At 34.4% G+C, this 17,430-nt stretch overlaps 2 protein-coding genes across 3 annotated transcripts; both read right to left on the bottom strand.

Annotated features, from left to right (window-relative positions):
* Positions 1 to 246: 246 nt before the first annotated feature.
* LOC122292645 (F-box/LRR-repeat protein 3-like) lies at positions 247 to 5,201 on the bottom strand. Of its 2 annotated transcripts, XM_043101094.1 has the most exons (8): positions 4,336 to 5,199; positions 2,950 to 3,075; positions 2,596 to 2,700; positions 2,120 to 2,513; positions 1,917 to 2,046; positions 1,101 to 1,395; positions 747 to 998; positions 247 to 636 (listed from the first exon to the last, which is right to left on the bottom strand). In XM_043101094.1, exons 1-8 carry the CDS (start codon positions 4,969 to 4,971, stop codon positions 577 to 579), a joined length of 1,998 nt encoding a protein of 665 aa, XP_042957028.1. In that variant the 5' UTR covers positions 4,972 to 5,199; the 3' UTR covers positions 247 to 576. The 2 variants fall into 2 exon arrangements, with proteins under 2 accessions (XP_042957028.1, XP_042957029.1); XM_043101095.1 differs by lacking the exon at positions 247 to 636 and having other exon boundaries at positions 797 to 1,020; positions 4,336 to 5,201.
* Positions 5,202 to 9,555: 4,354 nt separating this feature from the next.
* LOC122292966 (U2 small nuclear ribonucleoprotein B'' 2-like) lies at positions 9,556 to 14,093 on the bottom strand. Its single transcript, XM_043101554.1, has 5 exons — positions 13,934 to 14,093; positions 12,374 to 12,546; positions 11,302 to 11,386; positions 10,398 to 10,477; positions 9,556 to 10,018 (listed from the first exon to the last, which is right to left on the bottom strand). Exons 1-5 carry the CDS (start codon positions 14,004 to 14,006, stop codon positions 9,740 to 9,742), a joined length of 690 nt encoding a protein of 229 aa, XP_042957488.1. The 5' UTR covers positions 14,007 to 14,093; the 3' UTR covers positions 9,556 to 9,739.
* Positions 14,094 to 17,430: the final 3,337 nt, after the last annotated feature.

The following is a 17,430-nucleotide window of genomic DNA, read 5'->3' as shown; positions in this document are numbered from 1 at the left end:
ACGGGAAGAAAAGGTAATATTTAATAATTTATATTTTAAGTCAAATATTTTGAATGGGAAGAATGGGATTTAAGGCCAGTCATGACCCATGATGTTTGAAGAATAGATACTTCCCAATTTTTATTGCATTATGTCCTGATTCCTTCCCTTATGCATGGGGTTCAAGATTATTTTATATTTTATTATTTGGTTACTTAAATGTATTAATTAATTTATTCCCCAGGGCTATGATCAGACGATGAGAAGTGAATATTTGAATGAGTTCATATCTCATATCTAGGAAGTATTACAATTTTTTCAGACCTGGACTGAGCTGAAGCCTTCCCCAAAGTGACTAGTCCTAGGCTGTTTTAAATCATCCAAGGTCTACCTTTGTAATATTTAACACAGACAGAAACTGACAAGGCCAACAAAATGGTCAAATATGGTTGTTGATTCCAGCATTGAGTGGATAGTCTCGGCATCCAAATATCCATTGAATTTGATTACATAAAATTCCAGACTCCATGCTTCAGGCACCAAGTAGAGGTCAAATACAGAGAAAATAAGCCCACCACCCCCACTTTTCTCCCTTTTCTATGGAGCTTCAGGACTCCTACCATAATGCAGCTCCCATCCTTTCGGATCTATTTCCACCTGCCAGCCACACGTACAGAATCCGAGTGACATGACAAGTTTATAACAGCCATTCCAATTGTAATCCAAGTTGCATACATACAGTTGAAAAAGGTGATGCCAATAAGTACCTGGAATGCTTTGTCCCTCCAGTGAAACATACAGCCACGGCCTTCCATGAATTGAAAAATGGATTGAGGAAGTAAAGGTTTAAAGGATTTGTGGAGCTTCACTTTTGTTAGCCATCGGCAGGCCAACAAGCCAGCAGCTAGACCGTTAGGGGTCAAACCCGCCAAGTGTAAGATAGTCATGTTCTGTAGCTGGTTTATGCTAGCAAGTGCTAAGAGCCCTACATCCGTAACTGAACAATATGACAAGTTTATCTGCAGCAAAAGAAAGGAACCCCTAACAGTATTTTAATATGTTGCCATCAACGTTCAATTTCCCTCTGACCCTGACAACTAGAGAAAGGAAACGGAGAGTACCTCTTTGAGGTTTTGAGAAAATTGTGCAAGTGGAATCATTCCATTATCGTTAATGTTGACACATTTCTTTATGTCCAGCACCATAAGTTGCCTACATCCCATAGCAATGGCTGATATACCCACTGATGAGACAGAATGACATCCTCGAATTTCGAGGGCTTTTAACATCAGACATTTTGACAAGGATATTAATGACCTATCCGTTATTTTATCATTATAAGCAATATTAATCATCTCCAGTGTAGGACATCCATGAGCAATTGCTGCTATGCCAGCATCGGTTATTCCAGAGGATCTACAAGAGAAAGAAAACAAGATTACTAAAGAATGCAGGCCTTCTTAATATAACTCAATCTAACATTATGATGAAACCAAGTCTGAGAAATGCACTTGAAATTTCGAACAGTTAAATAACATAAATGTCTGAAACAAATAAAATTCTTTTGGTGCAGCTCCCCAACACTTTACAAGACATACTAAAATTTCCACTATTGAATTAGAAACTAATTGTGTAATTTCCCAATTCAGTATGTCGTTGGGATTGCCAGTGTACAGAAGTTATGTTTTTATAACATGCCGTATGGGAAAGAAGATCTAGGTTATTCTTCATTTATCAAAGCACTGCTCAAAGCATCCCCTACACCCCGCTTTTCTCAGACAGGGTTGGGCACCCCTCCTCACCAGATCATAACTTGTTGGTTCATTTTCATTTTCAAGTTGAATTCAAACAATGGAGGGTCAATGCCCCTAATTTCAGAAAACTACAGAGAATCCCATTATTTGGGGGGAGTCTTACAGAGTTGAAAAGTCCCAAACCTGTACAAATCTAGCTCTTTGAGCTTAGGACAACCATTTGCCACATGAGTAAGCCCATCGTCAGTTATGTTCAAACAAATCCCAAGCTTTAAGGTAAGAAGTTTGGAACATCTCGAGATGGACTTCAACCCTGCAGAAATAAAAGTACATACATAATCTGTGCATATATTATAAATCATGCAAAGTATGGCCCAAGTCAAAACCTTCGTCATCAATTTCATTATCTGTGACATCCAATTCCTCCAAGAATTGGCAGCATCTTCCAATCAACGTAAAGGCATCCTTTGAAATGAAACTACAAGACTCCATCCTAAGAGATGTAAGGAAGGTGCAAGAATTCGTGATGCTGTCTATAGAGGCATGTGTTATCTTGCGGCAGCATGTGATGTCTAACTTCCTCAGTTCTTTGTGTGTTTGCACAAGGAAGGATAGGCATTCATCAGTCACTCCTGAGCACTTACTTAAGCTCATCTCCTCCAGTGAGGCAAGACAACTTCCAATGGCTTTTATCCCAGAAGTTGTAACTGAACATCCATCTAATTTAATCGATTGCAACCCCGCTCTATCATGCAGACATTTTGCCATATCAGCCGTGACCTGAACAACAATTAGGGATATAAAGAATAAGTCAAAGGAAAACTTTTGGTAGGCAAATTGCCTGAATATTTTACAGACTCACCGCAGGACCATATGCTAGAACAAGCTGCTGTAGGTGCTCAGCGCCATTTGTCAGATAAGACAACCCCACATGACTGATATTCTGACACTTGGACAAATTAAGCATCTGTGGAAAATGGAAATATGATAAATGTCGATCCTAATAACAGTAAATTGAAGGAAGATAAACATAAAGTCTAAATCAGTTGAGATGGAATGTAGTTCTCATCATTAATCTGAACATTACATTTAAACTTATGATGGGCATATACCTAAAAGTTAAACAAAATATACAGCCATGCCAGAAAGATATCATAAATTGTCAAAGTAGTAAAAATAAGCAATAGGATTTTGAAAAAAATAAAATAAAGTGTACCTTTATCGAATTGCAACTGTGTTTGAGGGTTGCAAGGCCATCATCATCAATACCAGGGCATCCCTCAAGAACCAGGTCTTCAAGATGTTCTAGCTGCAGTATTGGTGAAAGACATTTCTCTGTGATCTGCAGTTCAAAAGCATAGAAAGTTTTTACCTTTAAGGGGGAAAATAGAAATAAAGATAAAAACGGAAGAAAATGCTAAAACTGCCTAACAAATAATTACAGCATGTGAATGGGAAAAGCATAGAAAGTTTTTACCTTTAAGGGGGAAAAGGGGGAAAATAGAAATAAAAATGAAAACGGAAAGAAAATGCTAAAACTGCCTAACAAATAATTACAGCATGTAAATGGTAACAAAAATATTGCTTAACGATGGCATGCATATGATTCATGTACAGGAGACTTTGAATTTATGAAACCACTAAGCGATGACTGTATTATCGTATATCATTATTGAATGACTCCATTATGTCGAATTGCGGCAGCAACTTCTCTTTCTATTTAACGCCAAAAAAAAAAAAAAAAAAAATCAGTCCAGTTCGAATAAATGAAGCAGCAGCATATAGAAGACAGCCTAAACAACCGTGGAACAAACATAGAAATTGCCAAGTTCTGAGCACTAGGCAATTTATCTATTTTTATCACCTGCAACTTTTTGACCAATTATTGGTCAACTACATTCAACACAACCATAACCCCCCCCCCCCCCAAAAAAAAAAAAAGAACAAGGTAAAACAATCAACCACGATCTAATATCATTACAGATAGAACTTTAATAATCACAGTATTTAGCATAATCATCCACAGAAATAAAATCTTATTGCAGTCCAAGCTGCCGTATATTAGATTACATGAATCATCAACGACAGCTTCTAAAGAAACCCATATTTCGAATCCGATTCTGGATGACCAGTCTCAAATAACAAAAAAACCCATAAAATGAGTTATGGAAAATTCGATAGATTGGAAATAGTTAAGGCATCCACCAACAAAAATAACAACACCAGCGCACCCAAGAAGAACACGGTCCCAATCTTAACACAAAAGACATCATTTTAAAATCGCAAACCTCCTCACGTTTGCAAAAGAGCAATTAACACAGAAGCAACGTCTCAGAAGCAAAGAAAATTCAGATAACAACCAGTGCAAACCATGAAACCAACTGAACAAAAGTAAAAGGTAAACACCCCAAAATGAAGCGCGTCAAATAAAGCAGCCAACCAAAAAAAAAAAAAAAAAAGATCATTTCCTTTGTTTTCTGAGAAAACACTGGTTTTAGTATCAACTACTGAAGTGTACACATTCTTATTTATTTCTTCGGCTTTCTTAGTTAACGAACGGGCGGAGAAAAAAAAAGGGACAAAAAGAAGTAAAATGAATTACCGGTAAGTAAGAAAGATCCAAACTCCGAATCTCCTTGCATTTCATAGCAATCCATCCCACTCCAAGATCACTAACACGCAGGCACCACTTCAAGCAAACCAACCTCAACTTTCTGCACCCAACAGCCACGCAACCAATCCCCATGTCCGTGATCATCTTACACCTCGCCAACCGAAGCCTCTCCAGATTCTTCGCCTGCGCGATGGCCGCAGCAGCCGAGTCGCTCAGCTCCGTCCGGTTCGACAGGTCGATCTCCACCAATCCCGCACACATCGTCACGAGGGTGGATAGGCCGGCATGCGTAAAGAACCTCGACTTAGACAAATCGATCGAGCGAAGACAAGACCGAGTCTCGGCGGCTACCCGAAACAGCGTGCCGTCCTCGACGCAAGGGCACAAGGAGAGGTCGAGGTGGGAGATAAAACTGTAACGTTTGAGGAGCCGCGGAACCAGTTCGGAGCGGAGAGGCCTCAAGGCTCTGCGATGGAGGGACTCGATGGTATAGAAGCTCTTGCAGGCGAGTGAAAAGGACTTCTTCGCCAATGCGTCGTCGTTCAGGCGGTCGAGGATGGCAAAGACGATCTCGTCGGTGAGGAGGTCGAAGGGGTTGACGATAACGTCGCGGTGCTTTTTCATGGGTAAGTTTTGGGAGAGTGCAGTGGTATACAGAGTGGGTTTCCGAGAATGTCTCTGAGGTTCTAAACCGTTAAACTAAAACGGTAGTTATGGCTGAGAAGTCAAAAACGAAGTCACATGTGGTTCAGGAGCTGGGGGAGTACGGTTCAAGGAAGGAAAGATCGGGAGCCGAGGAAGATAGGAGGCGGGATGTGAAATTACAGTACTGGGCTTTTCGGGGAATTTTGTCAATTGCCACTTCACTGAAGGTTGACTACGTTTTTATATGCCAACAAAAAGTAAAAATAAAATTAGTTTTCTGCTTTCTGTTTTATTTGATAGTGTTGTTATTTTTAATTCTTTGAAATTTGAGAGAAAAGGTTTACTATTTTAAAAATATTAATAATCCTTTTATTATTATTTTGAAAATAGTATTTTTTTTACTACTCATTTATTATTCTTTTTATTTTTTTATTTTTTTACATAATGGTTAAGAAAATGACTAATAATAAAATTATTTATTTTTAATTTTTTTCTTAATAATTAAATATGTTATAAAAATACTTAAAATAAAATAATAAAAAAATAAGATTTTTTAAATACACTGTAAAATAGTAAATGAGTGGTAGAAAAATAATAAGTTTATCATTATCCTAAAAAAATATATATATTTATATACTAGTTTGAGTAAATAACTCTCTTGAAAATGGAACATAAATTGAGGGTCAAAGACTAGGATAAGATATTACTATTTTTACAATTTGTTAGGAAATAGGAACTCATATTTCGACTTTTGGAGCTTGTGAGCGTTTTTATTATATTAATATACATTATCACATTGCCACGAAAAAAATCTCTGACCATAAAAAGTTTAAAGAAATATTTAAAAAACTATGATCCAGTACTTTCCGTAGAATACGAGAAAGAAAACGTCAAAACCGTTTTATTTTTGAAAACATGGATCTGATGTGTTCTTAAATATTTTTATTTTTTATTTTTATGTGTTCTCAAATTAATAAAAAAAAATTAATTGTAAGTATAACTATATACTAATATATATTAATTTAATATGATTAGTTAAAAAATAAATTTTATTAAAAATAATGTTAATTTAAATTTTAAATATAAATAAATTAATATTAATATATAAATTAATATGTAATTTTATTTATATATAATAAAATTTAATTGATAAATTACGACAACTTAAAGAGATATAGTAAGTTGCATGAACACATAAAAATAAATCAAAATTAAAAAAAGTTGTATTTTAAAAACAACAAAAAAAACAAAAATTGTAGGTTTAAAGAGGTTGGGGGGGGGGGGGGGGATTTATGGGCAGAGGAAAGGTGTCTCCATGTGACGATGTCCACCGCCACCAGAAGCTGTGATCTGGAGGTGGGGTGGGGTGGGGTGGGGTGGGGTCCAGCCGGGAGGGATCACATTCGGGGCAGGAACATGTGAGGAAGGACAGATACAAGTGCACATGGTACGGCTTTTTTCACCAACAAAAAATACTAAAAGCCTGCCCAGAAATTATACGTACTATGTCCTTTACGGACTCAAATTCACGCGCTAATTTCTACGTGATCTTCGGTTCTCCGACCATGTAGCAGTATTTCTGGGTATTGTTCTCCACGCGCTATTCAGGGATGTGTTTCGGGAGGCGTGTTGTTGCTGGGTGCGGCCCACCTGTGAAGTGACCGGCCACGCAATTGACACGCCAACTCCTAGTGCCGGACCCTTCCTAGTTTTATAACCCCATGGGTGATTAGTGGGTGGCATGCCACTCCTCAACTTGCTTAATTTTTTTTATTTTTCAAAAAACAATATTTGTTCTACATTTTAAATACTTCTTACTTTTTACCTTAATACGTGGCATTTATGGGTACGTAATTCTTCGTAGTCCTTTTTTTTTTTTTTTTTTACGAGTTAATTTTATTTAACCAAACAAATCAATGCTTGCATTTTTAATATCTTAATTTCTTCCTAAATCTGTGTTGGGTTTGTAGATTTTGAGGAGAATTTAAATTCTCGATATTATATTAATTTTATGAAAATGAAGTCGAGCAGTATGCGAGTCTATCTATATCGGCTTATAAATATATTTTTTTCTTAAAATTAGTATCATATTAAATTAGATTTCATTTAGTTACACAGATTATTTTATTTTATTTAATAATTATAAATTTTTTAATAAAAATTTTATTTATAGTCTCTAAATGAATATTACATGTGCAAACCTTTTATTAAATAAAAAAATATATCATTTTAATAATGGTATTTTTATAATTTTAAAAAATTTTAAATATAAAATTATCTAAATCTGCATTCCAATTTTAAATGTAATTATACGTAGTATTGCTCTTTTTTTAAATTTTTATATAAAATATAATAATTAATCAATAATTTAATTTTTTTAAATTTTAAAATAAAAATTATATTAAAAATTTATATTTTAAATAATATTTTATTTAATTTTTAACTTTTATCTCATTCTATTTTATCTTATATTTATAATTAAACGAGATCATAATTTTTTTATTGTTTAAAAATAGTAAATTATTTAATAATTTTTATAACAACTACGTTTTATAAATGGTTTCCACTTGTTCGTTTTGGGCTCATCTTTTAAATCTTCAACAGTTTCCGGTCACGTCTTGTGTCATTTGGACGCACTAAAATTACAGAACATAACCTGGGTTACGCGGAGTTGGGACCACTCTGTCACCATCTCACAATGGGTTGTTTAATTTATGTTTATTTTTCTAACGAGTTACGATGGTTTTATAACCAACAAGATAACGTTGCTTCAACGTTCAACCTATCTTTTTATATTTAATGGAAGAATAGATGGCTAGAATTAGATGGACGCATTCCGTATTCATCTTATATACGGAAGCAACGAATTAGATAACATCATTGCATAGATATTTTAAGGTCTGTCAAGGTAACAATTGAGTTACGAGTTGATGCACGAAACTCATCAATATTATATAAGTGATTGTCTAGATAAATAATAAGAGAGAGGGTGAATTAAATTATATTTAAAAAAATAAAAATTATAAATTAAATATATAATATAAAATATAAACAAAATATAAAATAGAAATAAATATAAAGAGTAAGGGTAAGAGACAAGTAAATTCAGTATGTTAACGAGGTTCGGCCCTACTGCCTACGTCTTCGCCTCAAGCTACCCCTTGAGGATTTCAAATTCATTATTCAACCTCCTTCAGGTGGAGATAGAAACCTATTACACCTTTGAACAATATCGTTATAAATGGTCCGTATAGAACACCCTCTACACTTGCAATCACCTTCTACACTTGCAATCACCTTATACGTAGTGATTCAACTATTCCTTGTGTAGAACACTTTCTACACGTACAATGATTATGCACACAATTTTACTAATACAAGAGCTGATAGTGGATTGATTATCAGAAAACACTCATCAATGAGTGAAATAAGAACAATACAGTGCAAACTATATCTCCCTCAAAATGAATAAGGATTAAGGCTTAATGCTTAGAGAAGAAAGAATGAAAGATTTGAATGAATGTTATATGTTCTAGATGTTGTAAATGTGAAACTCTCAAATGATCTATTTATATGCATATAAGACTTCATATTCAAATTTAAAAAGATTCACATGTCAAAGATAACATCATTTACTTTTTCAAAAAATTCAAATAAAATGTTCTTCTTTTTCAATTGTTAAAGATAACATCATTCATTTTTCAAATATTTCAAATCTAATCTTTTATTTTTTGCATATGACAAAAGGAACACACTTTACTTTTCAAAAAATTCAAACCTAATCTTTTACTTTTTGCATATGACAAAAGGAGCACACTTTACTTTTCAAATTTTTCAAACAAAAACATCTATCATTTGCATAAGTTAAAAAAAGTATCAATCATCTTTAATATTTTCAAAGTTCAAACCTTTAATCAAGGCATGCACATATGAAAGATAACAATTAATCATCTTTCAAATTTTTCAAATTTAATTTTCAAAATATTCATGCACATGTAAAAAATATATTTTAATGCTTTATGATAAAATATTAATTTTGAGACTTAATCTTAATTTTAAATTTTTAAGAGATTTACAAAATTATTCTATAACTTTCATGTAAACTTATCCCCTTCTTACTGATGCTTGTTTTCTTAATATGCTTGACTCCATTGTGTAGACAACTTAAACTTGAAACTCTTTTATTCTTTGAATTCATTTATTATCATCAAAATCTATATATAGATATATAATTACACAAAACTTAAAACCTTAAATTCAACATAAGTAATTCCACATATAATTGTAAATTGTGAAGTACATAAATAGAATATAATCATTTAAAAAAATTACTATTAAAAAATTAAATTTTTTTATATAAATATTTTATTTTTTTTATAATAATTACACGATAATTATATAATTCACGGTTACAAATATTTTTTTTTAAATTATATATATAAAACAAAAATACAAAACACCGATACTTTGCATATTAGTTAATGTTGTAGACATCAACATCCTTAGCATGTTTGGTGCGTTATCCCTCCCACCACCTCCATTACAAAGCGCAAGATAACACCGTCACAAAATAGCATAATTACCATATAGAATTTCTTGCTTTCATCTAAATCAGATGTAGCGAAAATCAGTAGCCGGAGTTGGTTACTTAAAAGATCTACCGAGACTGTAGTACGCATAAAACTCTTCAACACCAAAAATTCAAGGACTTAATCGGAGACAACGATTGCTATGAAAATAATATTGTTTACTTCTTGGCAAAAGTGATGGTCATGGGGTTCTGAGGTGTGATTTTGAAGCCTTGAAGGGCCTGCATCGCCATAGAGGACTGCTGGTCATCTTCAAATTCTACAAAGGCGATACCTGGCTTTGCTTCAATCATCCGGACTTCCCTAAATCCAGGATATTGTTGGAAAAGCATTTCCAACATCATACTAGTGGCTTCGTAGGGCAGATTCTCTATGAAGAGTATATTGTTTGGAGCTACTGCTTCTTTTACGCTTGGTTTTCCTTGGCGGAATGGGGCCTGCATATAACACAAAATTTAATCCAAATTATATCAATCAACAAGCATAGTCGGTTCCATTTCCCTGTTTTTTTTCCCTGAACAGAGAAAATTCGGTGTAGGCATGGGAGATTAAGAAATGCGAAAGCTTGTAACCGATGGGTATATATGACCCAGCATTCCACGCCTGATATCTATACGTTAATGGTCAACCTAGAATATCATCTAAGCATTCTAAAAAATAAATTGTGCGCCACAATAAGGTTATAGATAAGAGATATTTGATGGGCCCACTCCCTAGCCCAGAGAGAGACAGAGACACAAAAATAAAAATAAAAATGCAAACAGAAACGCTTGTAAGAAAACGAGAGGAAAATAAAAAGTGGGGCAAAAAAGTTACCGCTGAGCTTCCATTTTCAGCAGTTGCACCATTAGCCCTGGAAGACTGCTGCGCTTCTTCAGCACGCTGCTTTCTTTCAGCTGGACATGCAAGTTTAGGTAAGAAAATGTGTGTGACAGAGAGAGAGAGAGAGAGAGAGAGAGAGAGAGAAGCCACTTGGAATTAAGAAAGTGGTTAGCCCATAACTGGACTTATAAAGGTGGAATTACGATCCTTTCACGAATATAAAAAATTTGATTCCTTGTCCTAGAACTTTGCTTTCCGCACACCAGGATAATAATTCTTTTTACAAGCAAGATAACTTTATTAATGAGAGAAGTCAAAACACATACGTAGACACATCAATCGTGCAAACCATAATTAATTATCAATCAATGATAAAATAAATTTTCCTAATGAGAAAGACGATGGAACACACTTGCATAATATTGTCATCAATCATGATGTTGCAATATCAGCAAGCGGAAGAAGCCTCTTCACTGTAGCCTAGCAAAAAATGCTAGTAACTTAGTTCTTTCATTTCGCAAAAGCAGATATTTGACTGTGATTATTGTTTTCGGCCTTTTCAGAGGCAAATATAGCTCATCCATATAGGATTGAACAGTAACCTCACCCTGGCACGCCTTATCTATGGGATGCCATAAGTTTTAAGGCCATTGTTATTATTTGCTGATTTCATGTCTTGTGTGTCTTCATTCTTATAACCCCTCACGTCAAGTAGCCCTATCATTCGTTTTTTGTAACCAGAATGGTTATATGCTTGAATTCGCAAGGATTCAGTCATAGCGAAGTTATATAACTATTTACAACAAAACATTGTTATCTAAAACTTCAACATTATGTAAGATATAACAAGAAGTGAAGAAGAGAAGCAATATAAAAACCGCAAAAGAATTTTTCTTACCTTTTTCTTCTAGCTTCTTTTTCTTGTCATAGCTTCCATCTTCTTTAGCAACACAGTCTGACTTTGTTTTTGCATATTGGATCCTCTGCACCAAATTAATAATGCAGTCTTTAAACTTCATTGTAGACAACTGAATAAACGATAATACAGCAAACGATTTCTAATTTGAAAGAAAAAATAAGTTCAAAACGTCAGCACTTTGTAGAATTTGAATCAAAGGCAACATTAGCAGCTATACTTAAGAAATTATTCAATATTTCTTCACACATTAGTGGGTATAATTCCACTGTATACACAATTTCATAGCACAAAGTTTCTATCTTAGCTTATTATAAAAAATAAATTAAATGCAACAAGTCTAGGTGGTCTATCTATCTACCTATCTATCTATACATACATACATTTATTTATTTATTTTTTATGAATAAACAAATTTTATTAATCAAATGGCAAAAGGCAGTATTACAAATAGGCAAGATGCCCTAACTAGGTAGGCACATCTATACATACATACATACATACATACATACATACATACATATCTACCTATCTATATGTACATACATACATATATACATTTGCTTAGTTTTATATTGGTAACTTAAACACCTTTCAACAAAGTAAACAGAGCTTACAACTGGCTAAAAGAGAGAAAGGAGATATTAATCACATAGGTAAAAAATTTCACCAGGTGAAAATGTCCAACCTCCTTAAACATGTATCATGCAAATTCAAACAATTTCAACTTCCAAAAGTAAGATGAGGACTGAGCATAAGAGTACATCAATTTCTTCCCTCTACCTTACAAGCAATGCAATGCCTATAGAATCAAAGATTTGTAAGCCCAGGAATAGGGACACAACCATATGAGTAGGCATGGTTTAAGTTTGACAGGCATAAAAACCCATAAATTATCCCGTGTGATAGAATCCAAGATCTACGGTAACAGCATTAGATTTACATGCGAATGGACCTAGTTTCAAAAATGAAAGTTTTAACACAAATCCACAGGCCACACACAAGCATATGTGCCCTATATGCAACAAAGTACCAATGGGTTCTTAAGACCCACCATAGGTTTATCATAAAATGGGAAGTTTTGCATTTGCCGCACTGCATTACTGGCAGCTGTTACTTCCATAAACACAACCCAGGCTTGTCCACGAAGCTTGGGCGTCTTCAAGGCAACAACATCCATGATCCTTCCATATTGCGAGAATAAGGCATAAAGAGATCTTTTCAATTCTGTTAAAGGGAAAAAAGGGGAATAATGCATCAATCCCATGATAAGCTCAGTACTAAGGTACAGTATGAAAATATAAACAAGTTGTAACCATTAAATACAAGAATATTATTCAAGACATCTAAGTCCAAACTTTAAGGAAACAACTAGGTGAATATCATACAAGACTCTAATATATTATTTACCTGTTCAAAATCAATGAATTTAAGACCTTACCACGTCATATTGTCCCATGAATCATGCCTCTTCAGGCCTTCCCCACATTTTCCGTGCAAATAGATCAATTCACCATAGTGTTTATAATTTAATTCCTTGTCCGCCCGCGGGGGTGGGGATTAGTCGAATACTGAAATTGAATCATCATTTTATGTGGTTGAAATCCACATTAATGCTATGAACTGGGCAGTCTGCATATCTCCACTGCACCAGCCACTTGGCATGGTTATTAACTAGTCACATATATTATAACAAATTGGCAGCACCGTAACTGGATGTCTGAGTTTCCTCTTACATGCCAAATGCACTATATCCATATGCCAGTGTATTACCTTCAATATTTTTTTCAATTCTTATTTCCCCCCTACATTAGAAGTTGATGTGACACCTAAACCCTTCGGCTTCACCATAGCCATCGAAATATCCACAAATCATGCATGCTCATACAAGGACTAATTAAAGTATACATGAACAGTAATCTTGGATTGAATATGAATATTTCCTTATATTCACAGCTTTTCTATGAACTAAATGCCTAACGCACATGATCTCTTTTACCTATGTGATTAGTCTCCACCACCAAGGCATTCTTTTAGTTTCACTTCAAACATTTTATTTCTGAACTCAAGAAATTAATCACTACTTGCAGCTTACTTTCGATAAGTCGCTACTTTTTTTTTATAAGTCACTACTTAAAACGTATAAAAAATTAATCGCTACTTGCCAGTTCTATAACCATAACTACATCACTTTGTCTCAAAAAGAGCCCGAGCCCTCTCTAGAGCTAGTCTCTATAGTTAAAGCAAAAGAAAACAAGCTCCCATTTGTACCTTTTATTCAGCAATCAAACTTACGAAGGCAAAAATAGGGTATTCGCACCACCGATACCATGGAAATCACTTCAGCAACTAATCCTCTAGTTTGTTTGTCCCGAAAGTGCATAAAAATACAAAAGACACTTATATGTATGCAGTTATCCAACCGGCACGGAAATTCGTGCTGCACTATCGCCGCTCTAGCCAAAAAGTAAGAGTAAAACAGAACCGCTCAACTCAACCGGAAACCTAACCGATGCGGCTAATGTGAGTTAAAAAAATAATAGTTTTTTTTTTCGCCTAATTCTAATAGTTTCCTTGGGTTTCTCAGAAAGCAAACAGACAGTGAGACGTTTACCTTCTTTCTTGACCTTTTCGTTGAGATTCTTTATGTATATGGTCTGATTAGGAGGTATATCCCCGGTCAGCATGGTCGCTCAGAAGTGTGAGAATACCCTAGTCTTCAGCCTCTGAGAGAGAGAGAGAGAGAGAGAGAGAGAGAGAGAGAGAGATGACCGAATCGGACTGAGCCCTAGATTTGAAATTTAATCCAACGGCCTAGTTGTGGGCCTTCGATTATATTCAGCCCAATTCTTCGATTATATTCAACCTAATTCTTCCATGTATTACTGAGCCTATATGCTAGGGCTAAAATTCCCGCCTTAACATTGAGAAATCTCGCGGTTACATCGTCTACATAGCAGACAAGATATTCCCACTTCCCAAGCCTTATGTACCTAAAATCAATTATTTAATATTAAATTGTTTCAAAAAAATAAAAAAGTTATTTAATATTGAATTATATTTATTCACCTTAAAATTAAAGATCTTAAAATCCTTAAACCTGATTTTAAGTTTGAATTTTGTGACGTAAAAGTAAATTCGTATATCGATCTACGTATCAATATTGTTACTTTAATATTTAAAATTCAAATTGATACAATTTTCATTACAGGCTGACCTTTTGATAAATCACATTAGATGAATATAAATGTTGATGTGTAAAATTGCTTATAATTAAATTTTTCCTAATATACAATCATAAACCATCTTCAGTGGTGACTCCCCTTAGTGGGCTCCTTTAGTCAAAGCCCACTGGATCCTATAATCTATAAATTAATGAAGATTGTAAAGCATGGAAGAAGTTTTAATTAAACTAATTTCTTATTTTTCTATATCTTTTTAGGCAAATACGGTTGGATGCAATAGCACTAGTTACAAACTAGAATGCATGGCTCAAGGGACAAGTGATATGGGAATTAATGCGTCAAGTGGCCACAACGAATAGGCCACATTTTTGTTTTGCTCTTTGGAATTATAAGCATTAATTAGAAGGGACAGTTCCCTCGTCTTTTCCAGCAATCCATTGCTTTGACGGTAAATAAATTGACATAACATTAATTTCATCCTGCGATGAACCTTTGACTATAGAGTTACTAATCGTTAATTGCTTCTTTCATATGGTAGCATTGGTAGGTGTCGGAGGATTTTTCCCGGGCCAAAAGCCTAGAAGACAAGGCCAAGAACGGGAGAGTCCAGCTTGACTAAACGGGCCCCAATCTCAAGTTTGAGGCCGGCCCGTGGCTATAATCATGTAAAAAATTTCAAAATAGAAGGAAAAGGGGACACGCCGTATTGGCATTCCCATACGATACATGACCTCAGGAAATATTGTACAGGCAGGTGAGTGGAAAATACGGAAAGTCATTAATCTTTTGACAACAAGGGAGGAGAAGCCTGATAGCGTGTACTAGTAAAATGGAAGGGACACGAAGCCATGATGCATTAATTGTGCAACCTCCTAAACCACATTGCATTAAAGGAATCCGACTAAAAATATAATTGAGGAGACATATACTTCTGCCATAAGGCATGGGTGATTCACTCTAAAAACTTAGTGTAAAAGTTGATCCCCAGTTACAAAGAAATTTTTCTGATTCATTTACTCTCTCACATGAATTATTAAGGTGATATTGACTTAAGTATCAGAGACTTCTCGAGTTCTACCAAAACTCTCAACTCTCTGTATTTTTTCTAAATGTACATGTGCGAGACCGAAAATCTGAGTTACTAGAGTTTGACCTAAAGACGTATGAAGCACGACGTTAACCATGTGTGTCATTTTAATAAGCTTTTAGCATGTGCATGCACACCTTACTTAATTTGGGCCAAATAATTAGGCTTTGCCACTAATTATAAAAAGGCTTTAGGCATGTATTGCAACTAATATAGAATAACGTTACATACAATTATATATTGTGCAAGTATTTTATTTTATTTTTTTAAAAAAGTGAAGTCATTATTAAAAAATTAACTTTTTTATATGGGTCTTATATTTGCTCATTTTTTTTTTCAAAATAAATACACGGTACTTTCAAACTCTGTAACTACTGTTAACGCATATTTTCGTCAATAGGCTGAAAGAAGAGAAGGATCACCCCCCGATGTGCCGAGGTTGAGGTGGGCCTAGCAGTGCTGGGATTGAACGAGGTGGTGTAAGCCCATGGTTAGTCTGGTGCGGCTGTACGGGTCCATGCATATGACAATGGTGGTATACAGTAGATGAATATAGGGAAAGTAGAGAGCAGAAGACACAATGATTTATGTGATTCGGCACTAGGCTTACGTTTACGGGAATTTGGATATGGAGGAATCCACTATATAAGCTTAATTTACAGTCTCTTAAGATCTCTCATCCTCATTGTATAGTAGATTTATAGCTCATTCTTTCCGATTCAGACACTATCATTGATTCACTGGAAGCCGCATTTGGAAGTTGAAAAAGCCTTCCCGAGAAGCTTTTCCGAAGTCTGGCCAAGAGTCTAACCCAAGAAGTTCATTCGTAACTCCAAGAAGAAGTCTCCTAAGTCGTCTATTCTTTCCATTTTTATCTATTCTTCACTCTCTCGTTATATCACATCAATTCACATCACGTCCGTTCCCCAATTCTCTCCCTTCCTAACATTATTTTCTCCCCTCCCTTTCATTTCCTTCTCATGTAGTCTCTTATTTCTCTCTATTTCATCATCAAGGAAGTCCACTTAGTGGGCTTAGGCTTCGAGGGCCCTTATGGGCTAGGATAAAAATCATCCCTAATAACTATAAATAATATTTTTTTTTAAAAAAAAGGTAACTTTATATGACGGTTTTTTAGAAAATGATATTACTGTTTATAATTAATGTTTATGTTCCAAATTAAACGTGAGCTGTCATAATCTAGTGCGTATGGAGTTTCTTACAAAAAAAAATAAAACTCAATTGCAGTCCAGAAATTCAGCCACGGATTTACGAATTCTTCCTTTGAAACCGGCCGATAAATATTATAAGATATTTTTTAAAAATTACGTACATAAATAATTGTTTAATTATTATATTAAAATCTTAGAAATTAAAAAAAAAAATCGTACACATATAACCTAGGTCTATCAAACTGTCAGTATCCGACAAATTTTTTTGTATATATAACAAGAAAATATCCAATAATAGATTAAATCAAATGCATGCAGGTAGCATGAAAAACGAATTAAGTACTGTAATAATTTCCGAAATGACGTCGTATATGCATGTCACTACAATTGATACGTGCACGGACTGCTTTAGGATCAAAAAAATATTTAAACCCGCATGGAGACGATCGAATTTGTGATGGAATTTTCATATTGTTTTGGCACATAAATAGATACACACATATATATTTATATACTTTTAATTTATTAACGACTTTTCATGATTATCACGATAATTTATAAGTTTGAGTAATTATTTCGCTCATTTTGTCTCATCGACGTAGTATCACCATATGGTACCATATGATTTATTAAAAAAATAATATATATTTAAATAAAATTACGTTTG

The sequence above is a fragment of the Carya illinoinensis genome, chromosome 13 (genome assembly GCF_018687715.1).
Source record: "Carya illinoinensis cultivar Pawnee chromosome 13, C.illinoinensisPawnee_v1, whole genome shotgun sequence".
Taxonomy (NCBI): Eukaryota; Viridiplantae; Streptophyta; class Magnoliopsida; order Fagales; family Juglandaceae; genus Carya; species Carya illinoinensis.
Note: the sequence above shows the minus strand (reverse complement) of the source record. Positions and strands in the feature narration are given on the sequence as shown.